Source organism: Medicago sativa, chromosome 7 (assembly GCF_051527215.1).
Source record: "Medicago sativa cultivar Bolivia chromosome 7, Bolivia_mono, whole genome shotgun sequence".
NCBI lineage: Eukaryota > Viridiplantae > Streptophyta > Magnoliopsida > Fabales > Fabaceae > Medicago > Medicago sativa.
The window spans coordinates 36,330,053-36,351,897 of record NC_140755.1 but is presented as its reverse complement, the minus strand read 5'-3'; the positions used below and the strand labels follow the sequence as shown (position 1 = coordinate 36,351,897).

General features: G+C 38.3%; 1 protein-coding gene and 1 long non-coding RNA gene across 3 annotated transcripts; both read right to left on the bottom strand.

Moving 5' to 3' along the window:
* Window positions 1–1,589: 1,589 nt before the first annotated feature.
* Window positions 1,590–2,150, bottom strand: LOC146905971 (uncharacterized). Its single transcript, XM_085728692.1, has 2 exons — window positions 1,815–2,150; window positions 1,590–1,607 (listed from the first exon to the last, which is right to left on the bottom strand). Exons 1-2 carry the CDS (start codon window positions 2,148–2,150, stop codon window positions 1,590–1,592), a joined length of 354 nt encoding a protein of 117 aa, XP_085584818.1.
* Window positions 2,151–6,047: 3,897 nt separating this feature from the next.
* Window positions 6,048–21,831, bottom strand: LOC146905970 (uncharacterized). 2 transcript variants are annotated; one of them, XR_015017920.1, is made up of 3 exons: window positions 21,366–21,831; window positions 15,295–19,561; window positions 6,048–6,258 (listed from the first exon to the last, which is right to left on the bottom strand). It is a non-coding gene; the product is annotated as an uncharacterized LOC146905970 (long non-coding RNA). The 2 variants fall into 2 exon arrangements; XR_015017921.1 differs by lacking the exon at window positions 6,048–6,258 and adding an exon at window positions 13,280–13,490.
* Between the last annotated feature and the right edge of the window lie 14 nt (window positions 21,832–21,845).

Below are 21,845 nucleotides of genomic sequence, written 5' to 3'. Positions count from 1 at the left end.
TATTTCAGTTATCAGAAAATTATTTAAGTTACGATCCTCTAACTCCTCGTTAGTAGTGGAGTTGAGGTTAATTCATGATTATAAGAAATAAGTTAAGTCGTGACCCTCTAGCTCCCCGTTAGTAGTGGAGTTGGCTCCCCGTTAGTAGTGGAGTTGAGGTTCCCCGTTAGTAGTGGACAGGCATTCAGTCCACGACGATAAGAGGAGTCCGGTGTTAGCCTTTTTAGGAATTTCACCGGTTATGTTATGGGAATAAATTCTGGGGTTACTCCACTCGGGATTATTCCGTAAAATCAATTCAGATTAATTGTTTGTTCAACGCTAACATTTCTAACTTAATATCACCGATTATGATTATGTTTATGTACAAGAATATGACTATGAATATGAATAATAATATGACATTATGATAAGGATCATGTTAGTATTTCAGACAGCGATTCTAGTTATCCCCCGATCGCTCAGTTTTGTATGATAAAACTGTATAAACCCAAATTCGGTTGAGTTTAGAAACAGATGGCGATCCTAGGTTCCCCAAGATTACCTATAGCCTAGGATAGGTGGAACTCACTGAGACATCTTGTCTCACCCCAATCCCTTTTATTTTATTCCAGATGCACAAGTGGCTTGCAAGCAGGATGGTTCTTGATGAAGTAGCAGAAGAAGCTAGACAATTATGTAATTCGTCATTTGCATGTATTTTGTACTCGCCGGTGGTACTATTTCAGATGTATAGACAAGTAATTTTATATTTTGTTCATAAGAAATTTTTATTATTGTAATTTTAATGTATCCAGTACTAAGTTTAATGCACATGCTAAATATTCTAGATAAATTTAGTATGGGTGTTACAGGATTAGTGTAGGTTTTGATCTCCGATATTTGCATTGTGTAGATATCTCTCAGAATCAGGGTGATGTTCAGTTGAAAAAGGAGGGTGAGAAGAAGAAAGCAAAATCAACTGTGATATGGCACGTAATCGAATGTGAAGGAACTAGACAAAAAAGCAAGGCGAAGGTCCCCATGTACAATTTCAAAAAGATGAAACGTAGCGGAAGGACAAGTTATTTCGGTCGTCAACCAAAAGCAAGTGCCCCAGGGACTGTCGAGGACAACCCAATTGACTTAAGCGACGAGGGAGATGATTAAATGTAATAGCCTGCAATGTCTTGATTTGTTGGATGTTTTTTTTAGTTTTTTTGATATGCCGCACATCTTGGAATTGAATAAATTTGAATAAAGTTGTGTTTTGAATAAATTTGTGTATTGAATAAATTTTAATAAAGTTGCACAAGAACACAAAATCAATTTAAAAAATACACAATTTTATTTCATCTACATTACATTAAATTATCTCTAAATATATGTGGTATCATCATGATGTTGGATTTAAATTAAATTGTTGAAAGTTTGCGGAAAATATCGGCATTGAAGTATCTTATACTTCAGGTAGAGATTTGTAGCGTCCTTTGAAAATTCAAAAGAATGAAGAGAACAACACATGCATTCTACCGAATCAACTTTATAGGTTTTCACATCGAATCCCTTCATATAGGATGAGTAGGGACGTAAAGGAATGAGGTGCATTCTCATACGCCCCACTCATCCTATACAAAGGAATTTGATGTGAATACATATAAAGTTGATTTGTAAAATACATGTTGTGTTCTCTTCATTCTTTGACTTTTCAAAGAAGCTTGCAAATCTCGACCCGTATAAGACACTTCAATGCCGACATTTTGTGCAAACTAACAAGAATTGAACTTAAATTCCAACAAAATAAAGACACTACATAATAATGATACTACATATACATAATTTTCTGGCATAATCATACTGTTGAGAATATCATCAGGCGATCTCAGCAACGTAACTTCCATCTCAATCCTCGGGAACATGCGTTCCTGATAATATCTGGAGAACATGCTCCTCACACAGTCATCATCTGTCAGCATTATCTTTTCGATCTGCAAATAACCGGGACGTGCATACTGAAGGTCCTCCACCCTCCTTGTGTCTTTGGGGTTGAGTCCTTGATTGATTTCATTCAATTGATCCTTCAGATCCTTTAGCGTGACATCAACCCGAACCTTGAACAAATGAGGGTTTCCACCGTTGAAACGTACTTGAGCTTTGAACAAATTGTCCATTGTTTCATATATACACCAAAAGAAATTAAAAAATCAATGAAAAACTTATTCAAACATTTCATCAAACACTTGGAGTGCAAATTATACATAAACCCTAAAACTCATATCTATAACATAAACATGCAAACATCTTAACAAAATTAATCAACTTACATGTACTATACAAATGAATCATAATATCATACTTGTAAATCTACTCTAAAACTAAAATTATAAAAAAAAAAAAACAGCAAAATATAAATCAACCTAAAACTAAAATTATTAAAAAAAGAAAAACAATTATAACAACTAAAATGTATGTTAATAGCATTATGATTACTTGTGATTTTGTTGAATAAATTTGGATGAGATTTTAGAGAGATTTTGAGTTGAGAGAGATTTTAAGTTGTGAGAGTGATAATGGATGAGAGAGTAATGTTGGTTATGCCTGCAATTTGTAGCAGAAATCGCATCGGCATTTAATTACCGATGGACTCGGTGGCAGTTAACTACCGTCGGTTAGTTCCTTCTGCAGTTAAGTACCGAAGGGCATTTAGGTCATTTACTGGTGTTTTCTCGCATTGTTTCAAATGTGAACATCAGTTTTCATATGTTAGTAGTGTTATGAATATTATAAGTGGATGTCCATATAACAATTGAGTTCTTGGGTCATATTATCAATTTATTGGCCATATTGTTTTTGTTTCTTAAGTCATTGATGCTTATTCCCCAAGTTGTTGTATTTCTCTATAAATGATTTCATATCCATCTACATGTATTCTAGCTACACTTTGCTGACGTGTCCTATAAAAACTCCCAATTTTTTTAACTTTTGCTCGAGGATTGACACTTGCTCTAATACATGTTTTTTTTACATGCGATTTTTCATTTTCATTTTCTTTTCCCATAGAAATTATGAATTAACTCTCCATTAATTTGACTTTGTGCATGTTGCATGATTAATACATCATAAGTCTATTTAAAAAAAATAATCCATCGGTTACCTTTTCACTTTGAGATAATCGGTTACATTTCTTCTTTTTTTTTTTGAAGGAATAAATTCATTGCATTTCATTTGCTAAAATATGCCAAATACATGTAGGTACATCATCAATAATATGGGGGCTAGGATTAGACAGGGATGCCTGAGCTAACTCGTGAGCTACCCTATTTGCTTGCCTCCTATTGAACTCAACATGAGAGTTCTGAAATCTATCCTCTAGCAGCTGTTTACAAGCAGTAATAATACACCCAAATTCGCTGACATCATCTAAAGTAGAATTGACACAATCAACAACTCTTTTACAATCAAGTACAAAATCGACATTATCAAATTGTTGATTAGAGATCTAATCCAAGGCTGTATGCAAACCAACCGCCTCTCCCACCTCTACATCACAAAGAGGAGAAAACCAATTTGTTCTTGCAAGAACAAATGCACCATCATCATCTCTAAGGCACATGCCCAGTTCAACCCTGTTAAGAGAAGTGGAAAAGGATGCATCAATGTTGCATTTATACCTGCCAGGTGCCGGCTTCTTCCAACGATCCTCTTCTATACTTGTGTTGCGCACCTGTGGTGTGGTATTGTGGTTGTTATTGTGAGACCTGATGTCTTGGGCTGCTTTCCATTCTTCTAGTAAGTGAGTTGCACGTTGAAGAACCTGCACATTAGTTTCATTCTGATGCTGCCAAAGTTTCATGTTTCGGCTCTTCCAAAGACTCCACATAATCGTGGCCATAAGTTCACAATGCCCTGAAGAAAAATTCTGCAAAAAAGTAAATATAAGAGCATGAATATTATAGTCTTGCCGAAGCACCCTATCAACTGTGTCCCATAAATTCGCATCTCTCCATACTTGAACAACATTAGGACACTCAATAAGAATATGGATGCTATCCTCATAATTGTTACTACATTGAACACAATCAAGTGGACAAGAAACGCCTCTACTACTTAGGCAAGCCCGTGTCGGAAAACAACCACGACACACGCGCCAAAGAAAATTCTTGATTTTAGGAGGTACTTTCAATTTCCAAATAAGGTTCCACCGGCCATGTACATGCATATGAGAGTTATCAGCAATTTCAGATACACATATTTTATACGCACTTTTAACAGAATATTTACCACTTTTTTCCCCTTTCCAAATCATTTTATCTTCCGTAACAAGTGACTGAAGCGGTGTGTCAAGAATAGCTTGGGCAGTGTGCGCATCAAACAAGCTACAAATAAGGGGCGCTTTCCACACCTTCAAATCTTGGTCAATAAACTCGCTTAAATTTACCTGCATCAAAGGCTCAAAAACTGGATTAGTTGTAGATAAAGACAAGCCGTCCTTAAGCCAAGGGGCACCTAAAAACGGTATATTTACACCAGAACCTATTCTCCACCGCACAATATTAGACCCGATGTTAGACCCGATGAAGTCAGAATTAGGAAAATATCTAGCGTTAAATAAACGGGAAACAAGGCTAGACTGATCAGTTTGAAATCTCCAACCCTGTTCGCCCAACATAGCCACATTAAAAGACGTCAAATCTTTAAAGCCCATACCTCCAAAATTCTTATGAACTGACAACCTTTCCCATGACATCCAATGTAACCCTCTGCGCATATTACCGCCATTACCCCACCAAAAAGCATTTATCATTTTTTCAATAGCATCAACTAATTTATTTGGTAGTAAAAAAACACTCATAATGTAAGATGGGATAGACTGTAATACCGATTTGATCATAACCTCTCTGCCAGCTTTTGATAAACACTTGCTACTCCAACTATTGATTTTGTGCCAAATACGGTCTTTGATGAATCCGAAGGTTGCCTCTTTACTTCTGCCCACCATGGATGGAAGGCCAAGATACTTGCCTGTTCCCATCACCGCTCTGACACCTAAAATGTTTGAAATAGTATCCTTCAAGTGCGTTGGAACAACACTGCTAAAGAAAACTTCAGATTTTGGAAGACTAATAGCCTGTCCTGAAGCTAACTCATAAGTATGAAGAATATTCTTCATAACTTGCGCTTCTTTCTCATCTGCCCTGAAAAATAAAAAACAATCATCTGCAAACAAAAGGTGAGAAATAGTAGGTGCATTAGTACAGATAGATATGCCATGGAGATCTCCACAACGTTCAGCTTTACGGATGAGAGCAGAAAGACCCTCTGCACACAAAATAAATAAATAAGGCGACAACGGATCTCCTTGTCGCAGCCCCCTGCCTGGTATGATCGGACCCACCATCTCATTGTTAACAATGACAGAATAATCAACAGTTTCAACACACATCATAATCCATCGGACCCATTGTCTATCAAATCCCATTTGAATCATCACTTCCTCAAGGTAAAGCCAGTCAATTCTGTCATAGGCCTTGCTGATGTCTAACTTTAGTGCAACATTTTTATCTCTTACTTTCTTACTGACTTTCATGTGATGAACCACTTCAATAGCAATCATGGCATTATCAAGAATAGACCTCTCTGGGACAAAAGCTGACTGATTTTCAGAAATACATTTACGCAGAATTTTTTTAAGTCTGTTTGCAAGAACCTTTGCCACTAATTTATATAAAACATTGCATAAAGCAATCGGCCTCCAGTCCTTTCTGGATTTCTGTTCATTACCTTTGGGGATCAAAGCAATATTTGTAGAGTTAAGTGATCGCGGAAATTGATTATTGTTGAGACACGCACAACATTCCTGAAAAATATCAGCATTACAAACAAACCAAAAATGTTGAAAAAAACCCGGGTTGACATTATCATCATCAGAAACAACTTTTTCAATAATGTCTAAAACCGGTGCACGAGTGCTATTACTTTCCAAAAATAATGTTTCAAAATACCCTTTTGCAACCTGGCGTGTAACACCCATACTAGACGTATCTAGAATGTCTAGCACGTGCGTTAAGTTTAGTATTGGATACATTAAAATTTTACAACAAAACAACTACGAATGAATATATATACAACCAAATGCGTTCGTACATAATAATACAACTCAACTTTTCTAAAGATGTTATGAATGCATCCTTGATTATCCATCTCATCCTGCAGCGGGTACGAACGAACACTTGTCGTAACATCCATTCAGCTACTAGCTTGCTAATCCAACCTGTTTATCTGAAACAAATAAGGATTGGGATAAGACATAATGTCTCAGTGAGTTCCCCTAAATCCTAGGCTATAGGCAACCTCAGGGGAAACCTACGGTCACCACGTGTCTAAAATTCAACCTGACGGTTGATTATACGTGTGTGGGGACTTGCATACTTAGACGGTCGTGCATACTAGGGCCGTTAGAGTCTTATCTCACTGTTATAGGCTTCACTTCCTATACGTGTCATGGCGGTCGAGGGGAAACTAAAACCGCATTGCCAAGAATACGCTCTAAGCATTAATGCCCAAGTCTAACATAATCATGACACGATTCTAACCCGGACGATTAGGGAAAACCTAATATCGTCAACGGTATATCTTTCTCTATACTTGCTCTATGCATAACTATGTTGTATCTAACAACATATTCCATCCTGCTATCATGCTAGTTTGACGATCTACGTCTATGTTCTACTATTCTTGACGATCTACGCCAAGGCTCTACTAATTCTTGACGACCTACGTCAAGGCTCTATGACATAACATAAATATATCTAACAAATATGCATAGTCAAGTTCATTCATAACGTTAGCGTTTAACAAACAAATATTATCTGAGTTCATTTTACGGAAAGCCCCGAGTGGAGTAACCCCGAGCGCAATCCCTATCTATCCGATGGAAACCTATCTAAGGTATAACCAACGGCACTCCTGCAATGACGTGCGGACACAAGAGACACGACCACTACATCTTGCTAAAGCTCCTAGGTGAAGAGATATCTAATCGCCTCACAGCTTCATTAAAATCTTGGTCTAAATATATGCATGAGTATTAAATCTATACTAGCTATCTCTTTTACCTCGGATGTCTATGCGATCCGACTAGAGGTAAACTATGTGCTTGCTTAATTTACTACGTGAAGAGATATCTAATCAATTCACGTCTTGCCATACTCGTATCCTTAAAAGTTATAAAATCATGGCTTGACACCATTCTAGAAGGTATCGTTATCATTTAACAAGCATGGTATAAGAGGGTATGTACTTCGTCAGGCATAACTCATCAATCGTACTCCATTAACATAGCATATACTCTTTCTGACTAACCAACAGCTCTTCTACGAATTAGACATCACCAAAAGGCAACTCGATTAATTCATCTGTGTTAACTCTAGTCTTTCTCATCTTACCTGAGTGAAGATGCTTTCTTTAAACTTTTACTTTAATCATTACTGGCTGCATAAGCATCTATACTTACTTAACATAACGAGAACTCTTCGCTTTCCACATAATACTTCTCACTGAAATGGTATCTCTATTTCAAACATTTTTTTTTTCCACAAGGATTCTTACTACAAAATTCCATGTTCCATGGCTACTGTTCGCAACTTAATTAATTAATTAACTTCCGTTGCGCTACTCTGATTCCCATCGGTCGCCATCAACCATTACTCTGATCCGTCGAGACGAATAACCTTTATTCTTCTTCTATTATTACATTAATGTCTGCTTGAACTCTGCTCAATACTTCTATGTTGCATGCTACTCTGCAACCTCGCTCTACTCTTTGTTGGTAAGATTGAACCTCAAGGAAACTTACCTCTGGACATATCAATGTCATACGTACTCTTATTCCTGAGCAACTTAACTCAAGGAGCACATCTTTGCTATTACATAACTACTATTCCATGAAACGCGTTTACAACATCCCATGGTAGACTCATCTTGCACTCAGACATACTTCCTTATGCCTCTAACATTGTAGCTTCGTATCTCACATACTATGTTTTGCTCAATCCTTCCTATGCTTGCTCGTTAATAAAAAAAAATTTCTAATAAAATTTCGTAAATTAGCACACGGGTCATTGACGTTGATGATTTACAACTATATATAAAACATATACTGAGTCTAGGTCCTAGTCGTTACTCTAAAATCCCAGGACGAGTTGATAACACGTATGTGTCATCAAATCTTAGTCCTAGTGAGTTTAGCCCAAACTACACGAGTCGTAACAAACCGGTACCTACAAAATTTCATTTTGAATTTCAAAAAAAATATCAACTTCAATCACCCATATGCGTATGTCTTTCTAAAATCATGTAAACTTTACAACTTAACATCCTAACGAGCCTTCGCAAGTTCATCAAGCAAAACATAGATTCGAGGGGTACTCTTAACTCTGCGAAATCCAAATCCTCGTGATTTCATATGACTGCACCACTTTAACTCCTTACTTTATGCCTTCACATCTGTAACTTCCATTCTAGACATTGGTGCCTCTAAAATCTTGGTCTAAACTCATTCTTATTTCTTGACACATTAACTTCCAAAGTCACGTTAAACCGGATCGATTTTCGTTGATGGTTGCCCATGCGTTTTTCCCTTTTGAAACTTTAGGGGGTGATATGCATTCATCACTCGATATAAAAAAAAAAAACAATTTCTCATTGCATAAAAGATGGTGAAGACAACTCTCCAATAGTCACTGCATTCCCTAGAGACGAACTGAAAATTTTTGCTCTGGGTTCGCTATTGATGAGTTTCTTCAGCTCAATTTTTTTTTCAAAACATAGTTTGCATAAATTTTTATTTCTCAAGTAATTTAATGCACATCAGTCATTCCCAACATCTAAAATATCATACTACATATGCATGGCAAGCATCAACCTAATTCGATACAACTCTCGGCACTTTGGAAACTAATGCTTCATTCCTGTTAACATAAAACTTTCACTGAATCCTTTTTCTACTACGAATAGCTTACTTCTCTGCGTTACCGCTTAACGTAGCTTCCCGAACACTAGAACCTCGTTCACTTTGAACATTCAAGTCCATAATCTCAATAACATAACGCTAATCCTGAGAGTCTATTAATCCCGTCAACCTACGTCGACTGCTCTCTATCTTGGAGCCTTGCGCTTACTTTCTGGAATACAATTCCGTTCTAACTACGACCCTTACTGAAGCTTCAGGTCCTGCTAAGATATTTTGTATTCTCCACTTACGGGTATACGAAGTATCATCAACAACTTACCCAACGCTGTCTAAGCGCCCCTTCTTAACATTGCCTTACATTCCCGAAGGATTCATACTTATACTTGCTTAATTCACCGGCCACCTACTGGCACGATCAACCTTTTACTAATACTCATTCCGAGTTCTTACTTTCCGGTGCATCTTAATCACATACTTCGTTCCTCCAGGGTCCTATTCAGCTCTCAGGCATCCATTCTAATCGTCGAACGCTAAATTGAGTTGATCAGGCTCAACTAACAACAACAACAACTAGAACATTCACCCGGAACCCAATGGTCCCACTACCTTTGTTGTAACTTAATGACCCAAGGCACGGTCTGAATCGACCTGCTCTGATACCAAATGTAACACCCATACTAGACGTATCTAGAATGTCTAGCACGTGCGTTAAGTTTAGTATTGGATACATTAAAATTTTACAACAAAACAACTACGAATGAATATATATACAACCAAATGCGTTCGTACATAATAATACAACTCAACTTTTCTAAAGATGTTATGAATGCATCCTTGATTATCCATCTCATCCTGCAGCGGGTACGAATGAACACTTGTCGTAACATCCATTCAGCTACTAGCTTGCTAATCCAACCTGTTTATCTGAAACAAATAAGGATTGGGATGAGACATAATGTCTTAGTGAGTTCCCCTAAATCCTAGGCTATAGGAAACCTCAGGGGAAACCTACGGTCACCACATGTCTAAAATTCAACCTGACGGTTGATTATAAGTGTGTGGAGACTTGCATACTTAGACGGTCGTGCATACTAGGGCCGTCAGAGTCTTATCTCACTGTTATAGGCTTCACTTCCTATACGTGTCATGGCGGTCGAGGGGAAACTAAAACCGCATTGCCAAGAATACGCTCTACGCATTAAGGCCCAAGTCTAACATAATCATGACACGATTCTAACCCGGACGATTAGGGAAAACCTAATATCGTCAACGGTATATCTTTCTCTATACTTGCTCTATGCATAACTATGTTGTATCTAACAACATATTCCATCCTGCTATCATGCTAGTTTGACGATCTACGTCTATGTTCTACTATTCTTGACGATCTACGCCAAGGCTCTACTAATTCTTGACGACCTACGTCAAGGCTCTATGACATAACATAAATATATCTAACAAATATGCATAGTCAAGTTCATTCATAACGTTAGCGTTTAACAAACAAATATTATCTGAGTTCATTTTACGGAAAGCCCCGAGTGGAGTAACCCCGAGCGCAATCCCTATCTATCCGATGGAAACCTATCTAAGGTATAACCAACGGCACTCCTGCAATGACGTGCGGACACAAGAGACACGACCACTACATCTTGCTAAAGCTCCTAGGTGAAGAGATATCTAATCGCCTCACAGCTTCATTAAAATCTTGGTCTAAATATATGCATGAGTATTAAATCTATACTAGCTATCTCTTTTACCTCGGATGTCTATGCGATCCGACTAGAGGTAAACTATGTGCTTGCTTAATTTACTACGTGAAGAGATATCTAATCAATTCACGTCTTGCCATACTCGTATCCTTAAAAGTTATAAAATCATGGCTTGACACCATTCTAGAAGGTATCGTTATCATTTAACAAGCATGGTATAAGAGGGTATGTACTTCGTCAGGCATAACTCATCAATCGTACTCCATTAACATAGCATATACTCTTTCTGACTAACCAACAGCTCTTCTACGAATTAGACATCACCAAAAGGCAACTCGATTAATTCATCTGTGTTAACTCTAGTCTTTCTCATCTTACCTGAGTGAAGATGCTTTCTTTAAACTTTTACTTTAATCATTACTGGCTGCATAAGCATCTATACTTACTTAACATAACGAGAACTCTTCGCTTTCCACATAATACTTCTCACTGAAATGGTATCTCTATTTCAAACATTTTTTTTTTCCACAAGGATTCTTACTACAAAATTCCATGTTCCATGGCTACTGTTCGCAACTTAATTAATTAATTAACTTCCGTTGCGCTACTCTGATTCCCATCGGTCGCCATCAACCATTACTCTGATCCGTCGAGACGAATAACCTTTATTCTTCTTCTATTATTACATTAATGTCTGCTTGAACTCTGCTCAATACTTCTATGTTGCATGCTACTCTGCAACCTCGCTCTACTCTTTGTTGGTAAGATTGAACCTCAAGGAAACTTACCTCTGGACATATCAATGTCATACGTACTCTTATTCCTGAGCAACTTAACTCAAGGAGCACATCTTTGCTATTACATAACTACTATTCCATGAAACGCGTTTACAACATCCCATGGTAGACTCATCTTGCACTCAGACATACTTCCTTATGCCTCTAACATTGTAGCTTCGTATCTCGCATACTATGTTTTGCTCAATCCTTCCTATGCTTGCTCGTTAATAAAAAAAAATTTCTAATAAAATTTCGTAAATTAGCACACGGGTCATTGACGTTGATGATTTACAACTATATATAAAACATATACTGAGTCTAGGTCCTAGTCGTTACTCTAAAATCCCAGGACGAGTTGATAACACGTATGTGTCATCAAATCTTAGTCCTAGTGAGTTTAGCCCAAACTACACGAGTCGTAACAAACCGGTACCTACAAAATTTCATTTTGAATTTCAAAAAAAATATCAACTTCAATCACCCATATGCGTATGTCTTTCTAAAATCATGTAAACTTTACAACTTAACATCCTAACGAGCCTTCGCAAGTTCATCAAGCAAAACATAGATTCGAGGGGTACTCTTAACTCTGCGAAATCCAAATCCTCGTGATTTCATATGACTGCACCACTTTAACTCCTTACTTTATGCCTTCACATCTGTAACTTCCATTCTAGATATTGGTGCCTCTAAAATCTTGGTCTAAACTCATTCTTATTTCTTGACACATTAACTTCCAAAGTCACGTTAAACCGGATCGATTTTCGTTGATGGTTGCCCATGCGTTTTTCCCTTTTGAAACTTTAGGGGGTGATATGCATTCATCACTCGATATAAAAAAAAAAAACAATTTCTCATTGCATAAAAGATGGTGAAGACAACTCTCCAATAGTCACTGCATTCCCTAGAGACAAACTGAAAATTTTTGCTCTGGGTTCGCTATTGATGAGTTTCTTCAGCTCAATTTTTTTTTCAAAACATAGTTTGCATAAATTTTTATTTCTCAAGTAATTTAATGCACATCAGTCATTCCCAACATCTAAAATATCATACTACATATGCATGGCAAGCATCAACCTAATTCGATACAACTCTCGGCACTTTGGAAACTAATGCTTCATTCCTGTTAACATAAAACTTTCACTGAATCCTTTTTCTACTACGAATAGCTTACTTCTCTGCGTTACCGCTTAACGTAGCTTCCCGAACACTAGAACCTCGTTCACTTTGAACATTCAAGTCCATAATCTCAATAACATAACGCTAATCCTGAGAGTCTATTAATCCCGTCAACCTACGTCGACTGCTCTCTATCTTGGAGCCTTGCGCTTACTTTCTGGAATACAATTCCGTTCTAACTACGACCCTTACTGAAGCTTCAGGTCCTGCTAAGATATTTTGTATTCTCCACTTACGGGTATACGAAGTATCATCAACAACTTACCCAACGCTGTCTAAGCGCCCCTTCTTAACATTGCCTTACATTCCCGAAGGATTCATACTTATACTTGCTTAATTCACCGGCCACCTACTGGCACGATCAACCTTTTACTAATACTCATTCCGAGTTCTTACTTTCCGGTGCATCTTAATCACATACTTCGTTCCTCCAGGGTCCTATTCAGCTCTCAGGCATCCATTCTAATCGTCGAACGCTAAATTGAGTTGATCAGGCTCAACTAACAACAACAACAACTAGAACATTCACCCGGAACCCAATGGTCCCACTACCTTTGTTGTAACTTAATGACCCAAGGCACGGTCTGAATCGACCTGCTCTGATACCAAATGTAACACCCATACTAGACGTATCTAGAATGTCTAGCACGTGCGTTAAGTTTAGTATTGGATACATTAAAATTTTACAACAAAACAACTACGAATGAATATATATACAACCAAATGCGTTCGTACATAATAATACAACTCAACTTTTCTAAAGATGTTATGAATGCATCCTTGATTATCCATCTCATCCTGCAGCGGGTACGAATGAACACTTGTCGTAACATCCATTCAGCTACTAGCTTGCTAATCCAACCTGTTTATCTGAAACAAATAAGGATTGGGATGAGACATAATGTCTTAGTGAGTTCCCCTAAATCCTAGGCTATAGGAAACCTCAGGGGAAACCTACGGTCACCACATGTCTAAAATTCAACCTGACGGTTGATTATAAGTGTGTGGAGACTTGCATACTTAGACGGTCGTGCATACTAGGGCCGTCAGAGTCTTATCTCACTGTTATAGGCTTCACTTCCTATACGTGTCATGGCGGTCGAGGGGAAACTAAAACCGCATTGCCAAGAATACGCTCTACGCATTAAGGCCCAAGTCTAACATAATCATGACACGATTCTAACCCGGACGATTAGGGAAAACCTAATATCGTCAACGGTATATCTTTCTCTATACTTGCTCTATGCATAACTATGTTGTATCTAACAACATATTCCATCCTGCTATCATGCTAGTTTGACGATCTACGTCTATGTTCTACTATTCTTGACGATCTACGCCAAGGCTCTACTAATTCTTGACGACCTACGTCAAGGCTCTATGACATAACATAAATATATCTAACAAATATGCATAGTCAAGTTCATTCATAACGTTAGCGTTTAACAAACAAATATTATCTGAGTTCATTTTACGGAAAGCCCCGAGTGGAGTAACCCCGAGCGCAATCCCTATCTATCCGATGGAAACCTATCTAAGGTATAACCAACGGCACTCCTGCAGTGACGTGCGGGATCCTTACGGCTAACCCCGTTTCACCTAATGGAAACCTCTTGAACCAACCTAGTGTGGACACAAGAGACACGACCACTACATCTTGCTAAAGCTTCTAGGTGAAGAGATATCTAACCGCCTTACAGCTTCATTAAAATCTTGGTCTAAATATATGCATGAGTATTAAATCTATACTAGCTATCTCTTTTACCTCGGATGTCTATGCGATCCGACTAGAGGTAAACTATGTGCTTGCTTAACTTACTACGTGAAGAGATATCTAATCAATTCACGTCTTGCCATACTCGTATGGCACTCTAGTTTCTATTCGAAGAGATTACTCTATGCCACTTCGCAACTAGTCAAGCATACTACTCATGCCTAACATTCTATTCTCTACTAACTATTCTAGTTCTTGACAAGCTATGTCAAGGCTCTACTTTCATCCCATGCCTAGTTCTTTGCTACCCGAATAATTCGGCTAAAACTCTCTTGAGCCATCCTTGTAATACATGCTAAGATTGCCATGACTAATGGTGCAAGGATCAATTGACGATGTGTGCAAATTTTCAATACTTTCTGAAGACCGAAAATGCCGTAAACCCAAGTACGAGCCGTTTATAAATTTCATGATTTGATAAAGCCAAGCTTGTACCAGTAGAAAGATAAGTAAAAACAGTACAAGAATACACCGAAACGATCGCTACGGACCCCCACGCGACTGCCCCCAAGCACCCGAGCGCAGAACAACGCTAACTTTGTCCTGTCTGGGGCGCCTGGCAACAGAGGGAGGGCGCCTAGCGCTGGCTCCCTGACTTGTGGGCGCCTAGCGCCCTTGTACAGGCGCAGCGCTGCGAATTTTTGCGTTTTCGGTGCTTTCGGCTACGGGTTTTCGCCATTTTCGACCCAAAACTCGACCAATTGGACCCTGTAATGCACCAATACATCCAACAACATGTATAGCTTCATTTAAACATATCTCATGGCAATTTTTAGCATGTAAACAACAAGAATTACCTTGGGGTTACTTAAATTTCATAAAAGCAAAACTAACATAAAACATGATTTTTCTACAAGATTACACAAACCCAAAGGTGGGTATTCTATCTATGGAACTCACCTAGGTTGTTTCTTGTGTTTTCCTCAAGCTTCAAGCTTCTCAAAGTTCAAATCCTAACTTGAATCCAAGCTTCTACTCATTCCCTTTGTTGTTCCTTGCCCACAAGCTTATTTGATTCATGCTTGCCTATCCCTTGATGATCTTGGAAGAGTTTGAGGGGCTAGAGAGGAGGAAAGGGGGCGGCCTCTAGAGAGAAGGAAGAGAGAATTCTTCACCCAAAAACCTAGAGAGAGAAGGAAGTTGGAAAAATGAGATATTTTTGGGCCAACAACATATAAATATCTCTCCCGTGTGCAAATACCATTATACCCTTGCCTCAAGCATGTTAAATCCGACACTGATGCTTAAGTCCACTCTTGACTAATATTACTCATTAATATCTTTTGTCGCACTTGACGTTCTGTAACACTTAATCTCTGATATCTAACTCATACCTGATTTATGCCATTAATAGACATTTCCATGATCATTTGTCCTCTGACACATTCATCAGACGAACTTTTGATTAGCTGACAAGCGGGATGTTACACTCTACCCCCCTAAAAAAAATTTCGTCCTCGAAATTTAGAAATCATCTACAATCATTGCAACTAAAATCTGTCTCCTTTGGTTCCTGCTATATTGCATCTGATTAAAATCACTTCAAGGAGTTTGAAATATACTTTCCTTATCAACACGTAACTCTGCCTCTTCTCAGTCCGCATAAACGAACATGATCTTTTCTATCTTAACGTCTTCCTCAATCACAGAACTATCTAAGAACATAGTGATTAAAACTAACTTTTGATATATGAGGATTGCTTGTCTCGGATATATTCCTTCTCTGCTTAGCATGAACTCTGCATCTAAGTAACTTTTCTCTATCTGAAACACTTAGGATTTGCCTTTAAACTGGAGTTCTACTGATATCCAGGTTTGCTCTGCAGTGCTTACTTGTATCTAACACATCTTTTCATGCATACATCTTATCACGCATACATAATCTTCATAGTCTCCCTGAACTGTAATTCATGGGTAGCTCGTTTAACTTGGCATAAAGAAGTGAGCTCAACTACACCGATTCATCTGACAATCTATTAACCTGTCTGGTGATTCACATGCTCTTGAAACTTTCTACTAAGTCCATTTGCACTTGCATTGGACACTCAAAGCACAAATCTGTGCATCTCGTACGACATGAGTATCACATGGGTATTGTCATTCATAAAATTCTATCTTCTAGTATTGGCATACTTTCTAGCGCCATTGCTTGTTATTTAATAACGATACTCATTCTAGCTTTTGTTTCTAAGAGTGTCTAAACTTTGGTACATAGGCACTTGGAACGAATAGATGCATGACTAGAAAATATCATTTTAAAACTGAGTCTATACTAGTACTGCAGAACCACAGGACGAGTCTCTATATCTGAAAAAAAAGGTTTTATGACTCTCCTTCACACTTGTCTCTAACAAGCTGGTTCTGAAGTCTGTACGTCTTAAGTGAGCTTACCCGCTTACGACGTATCTCATCAGTTTTAACAATGTGAAATTTCATGTTTTTTTTTTTAAAATAAACATCGTTCCCAAGTTCCTCAATACCAATCTTATCCTTAAAAGTTATAAAATCATGGCTTGACACCATTCTAGAAGGTATCGATATCATTTAACAAGCATGGTATAAGAGGGTATGTACTTCGTCAGGCATAACTCATCAATCGTACTCCATTAACATAGCATATACTCTTTCTGACTAACCAACAGCTCTTCTACGAATTAGACATCACCAAAAGGCAACTCGATTAATTCATCTGTGTTAACTCTAGTCTTTCTCATCTTACCTGAGTGAAGATGCTTTCTTTAAACTTTTACTTTAATCATTACTGGCTGCATAAGCATCTATACTTACTTAACATAACGAGAACTCTTCGCTTTCCACATAATACTTCTCACTGAAATGGTATCTCTATTTCGAACATTTTTTTTTTCCACAAGGATTCTTACTACAAAATTCCATGTTCCATGGCTACTGTTCGCAACTTAATTAATTAATTAACTTCCGTTGCGCTACTCTGATTCCCATCGGTTGCCATCAACCATTACTCTGATCCGTCGAGACGAATAACCTTTATTCTTCTTCTATTATTACATTAATGTCTGCTTGAACTCTGCTCAATACTTCTATGTTGCATGCTACTCTGCAACCTCGCTCTACTCTTTGTTGGTAAGATTGAACCTCAAGGAAACTTACCTCTAGACATATCAATGTCATACGTACTCTTATTCCTGAGCAACTTAACTCAAGGAGCACATCTTTGCTATTACATAACTACTATTCCATGAAACGCGTTTACAACATCCCATGGTAGACTCATCTTGCACTCAGACATACTTCCTTATGTCTCTAACATTGTAGCTTCGTATCTCGTATACTATGTTTTGCTCAATCCTTCCTATGCTTGCTCGTTAATAAATTTTTTTTTCTAATAAAATTTCGTAAATTAGCACACGGGTCATTGACGTTGATGATTTACAACTATATATAAAACATATACTGAGTCTAGGTCCCAGTCGTTACTCTAAAATCCCAGGACGAGTTGATAACACGTATGTGTCATCAAATCTTAGTCCTAATGAGTTTAGCCCAAACTACACGAGTCGTAACAAACCGGTACCTACAAAATTTCATTTTGAATTTCAAAAAAAATATCAACTTCAATCACCCATATGCGTATGTCTTTCTAAAATCATGTAAACTTTACAACTTAACATCCTAACGAGCCTTCGCAAGTTCATCAAGCAAAACATAGATTCGAGGGGTACTCTTAACTCTGCGATATCCAAATCCTCGTGATTTCATATGACTGCACCACTTTAACTCCTTACTTTATGCCTTCACATCTGTAACTTCCATTCTAGATATTGGTGCCTCTAAAATCTTGGTCTAAACTCATTCTTATTTCTTGACACATTAACTTCCAAAGTCACGTTAAACCGGATCGAGTTTCGTTGATGGTTGCCCATGCCTTTTTCCCTTTTGAAACTTTAGGGGGTGATATGCATTCATCACTCGATATAAAAAAAAAACAATTTCTCATTGCATAAAAGATGGTGAAGACAACTCTCCAATAGTCACTGCATTCCCTAGAGACGAACTGAAATTTTTTGCTCTGGGTTCGCTATTGATGAGTTTCTTCAGCTCAATTTTTTTTTCAAAACATAGTTTGCATAAATTTTTATTTCTCAAGTAATTTAATGCACATCAGTCATTCCCAACATCTAAAATATCCTACTACATATGCATGGCAAGCATCAACCTAATTCGATACAACTCTCGGCATTTTGGAAACTAATGCTTCATTCCTGTTAACATAAAACTTTCACTGAATCCTTTTTCTACTACGAATAGCTTACTTCTCCGCGTTACCGCTTAACGTAGCTTCCCGAACACTAGAACCTCGTTCACTTTGAACATTCAAGTCCATAATCTCAATAACATAACGCTAATCCTGAGAGTCTATTAATCCCGTCAACCTACGTCGACTGCTCTCTATCTTGGAGCCTTGCGCTTACTTTCTGGAATACAATTCCGTTCTAACTACGACCCTTACTGAAGCTTCAGGTCCTGCTAAGATATTTTGTATTCTCCACTTACGGGTATACGAAGTATCATCAACAACTTACCCAACGCTGTCTAAGCGCCCCTTCTTAACATTGCCTTACATTCCCGAAGGATTCATACTTATACTTGCTTAATTCACCGGCCACCTACTGGCACGATCAACCTTTTACTAATACTCATTCCGAGTTCTTACTTTCCGGTGCATCTTAATCACATACTTCGTTCCTCCAGGGTCCTATTCAGCTCTCAGGCATCCATTCTAATCGTTGAATGCTAAATTGAGTTGATCAGGCTCAACTAACAACAACAACAACTAGAACATTCACCCGGAACCCAATGGTCCCACTACCTTTGTTGTAACTTAATGACCCAAGGCACGGTCTGAATCGACCTGCTCTGATACCAAATGTAACACCCATACTAGACGTATCTAGAATGTCTAGCACGTGCGTTAAGTTTAGTATTGGATACATTAAAATTTTACAACAAAACAACTACGAATGAATATATATACAACCAAATGCGTTCGTACATAATAATACAACTCAACTTTTCTAAAGATGTTATGAATGCATCATTGATTATCCATCTCATCCTGCAGCGGGTACGAACGAACACTTGTCGTAACATCCATTCAGCTACTAGCTTGCTAATCCAACCTGTTTATCTGAAACAAATAAGGATTGGGATGAGACATAATGTCTTAGTGAGTTCCCCTAAATCCTAGGCTATAGGAAACCTCAGGGGAAACCTACGGTCACCACATGTCTAAAATTCAACCTGACGGTTGATTATAAGTGTGTGGAGACTTGCATACTTAGACGGTCGTGCATACTAGGGCCGTCAGAGTCTTATCTCACTGTTAGAGGCTTCACTTCCTATACGTGTCATGGCGGTCGAGGGGAAACTAAAACCGCATTGCCAAGAATACGCTCTACGCATTAAGGCCCAAGTCTAACATAATCATGACACGATTCTAACCCGGACGATTAGGGTAAACCTAATATCGTCAACGGTATATCTTTCTCTATACTTGCTCTATGCATAACTATGTTGTATCTAACAACATATTCCATCCTGCTATCATGCTAGTTTGACGATCTACGTCTATGTTCTACTATTCTTGACGATCTACGCCAAGGCTCTACTAATTCTTGACGACCTACGTCAAGGCTCTATGACATAATATAAATATATCTAACAAATATGCATAGTCAAGTTCATTCATAACGTTAGCGTTTAACAAACAAATATTATCTGAGTTCATTTTACGGAAAGCCCCGAGTGGAGTAACCCCGAGCGCAATCCCTATCTATCCGATGGAAACCTATCTAAGGTATAACCAACAGCACTCCTGCAGTGACGTGCGGGATCCTTTCGGCTAACCCCGTTTCACCTAATGGAAACCTCTTGAACCAACCTAGTGTGGACACAAGAGACACGACCACTACATCTTGCTAAAGCTTCTAGGTGAAGAGATATCTAATCGCCTCACAGCTTCATTAAAATCTTGGTCTAAATATATGCATGAGTATTAAATCTATACTAGCTATCTCTTTTACCTCGGATGTCTATGCGATCCGACTAGAGGTAAACTATGTGCTTGCTTAACTTACTACATGAAGAGATATCTAATCAATTCACGTCTTGCCATACTCGTATGGCACTCTAGTTTCTATTCGAAGAGATTACTCTATGCCACTTCGCAACTAGTCAAGCATACTACTCATGCCTAACATTCTATTCTCTACTAACTATTCTAGTTCTTGACAAGCTATGTCAAGGCTCTACTTTCATCCCATGCCTAGTTCTTTGCTACCCGAATAATTCGGCTAAAACTCTCTTGAGCCATCCTTGTAATACATGCTAAGATTGCCATGATTAATGGTGCAAGGATCAATTGACGATGTTTGCAAATTTTCAATACTTTCTGAAGACCAAAAATGCCGTAAACCCAAGTATGAGCCGTTTATAAATTTCATGATTTGATAAAGCCAAGCTTGTACCAGTAGAAAGATAAGTAAAAACAGTACAAGAATACACCGAAACGATCGCTACGGACCCCCACGCGACTGCCCCCAAGCACCCGAGCGCAGAACAACGCGAACGTTGTCCTGTCTGGGGTGCTTGGCGCCAGAGGGAGGGCGCCTAGCGCTGGCTCCCTGACTTGTGGGCGCCTAGCGCCGTTGTACAGGCGCAGCGCTGCGAATTTTTGCGTTTTCGGTGCTTTCGGCTACGGGTTTTCGCCATTTTCGACCCAAAACTCGACCAATTGGACCCTGTAATGCACCAATACATCCAACAACATGTATAGCTTCATTTAAACATATCTCATGGCAATTTTTAGCATGTAAACAACAAGAATTACCTTGGGGTTACTTAAATTTCATAAAAGCAAAACTAACATAAAACATGATTTTTCTACAAGATTACACAAACCCAAAGGTGGGTATTCTATCTATGGAACTCACCTAGGTTGTTTCTTGTGTTTGCCTCAAGCTTCAAGCTTCTCAAAGTTCAAATCCTAACTTGAATCCAAGCTTCTACTCATTCCCTTTGTTGTTCCTTGCCCACAAGCTTATTTGATTCATGCTTGCCTATCCCTTGATGATCTTGGAAGAGTTTGAGGGGCTAGAGAGGAGGAAAGGGGGCGGCCTCTAGAGAGAAGGAAGAGAGAATTCTTCACCCAAAAACCTAGAGAGAGAAGGAAGTTGGAAAAATGAGATATTTTTGGGCCAACAACATATAAATATCTCTCCCGTGTGCAAATACCATTATACCCTTGCCTCAAGCGTGTTAAATCCGACACTGATGCTTAAGTCCACTCTTGACTAATATTACTCATTAATATCTTTCGTCGCACTTGACGTTCTGTAACACTTAATCTCTGATATCTAACTCATACCTGATTTATGCCATTAATAGACATTTCCATGATCATTTGTCCTCTG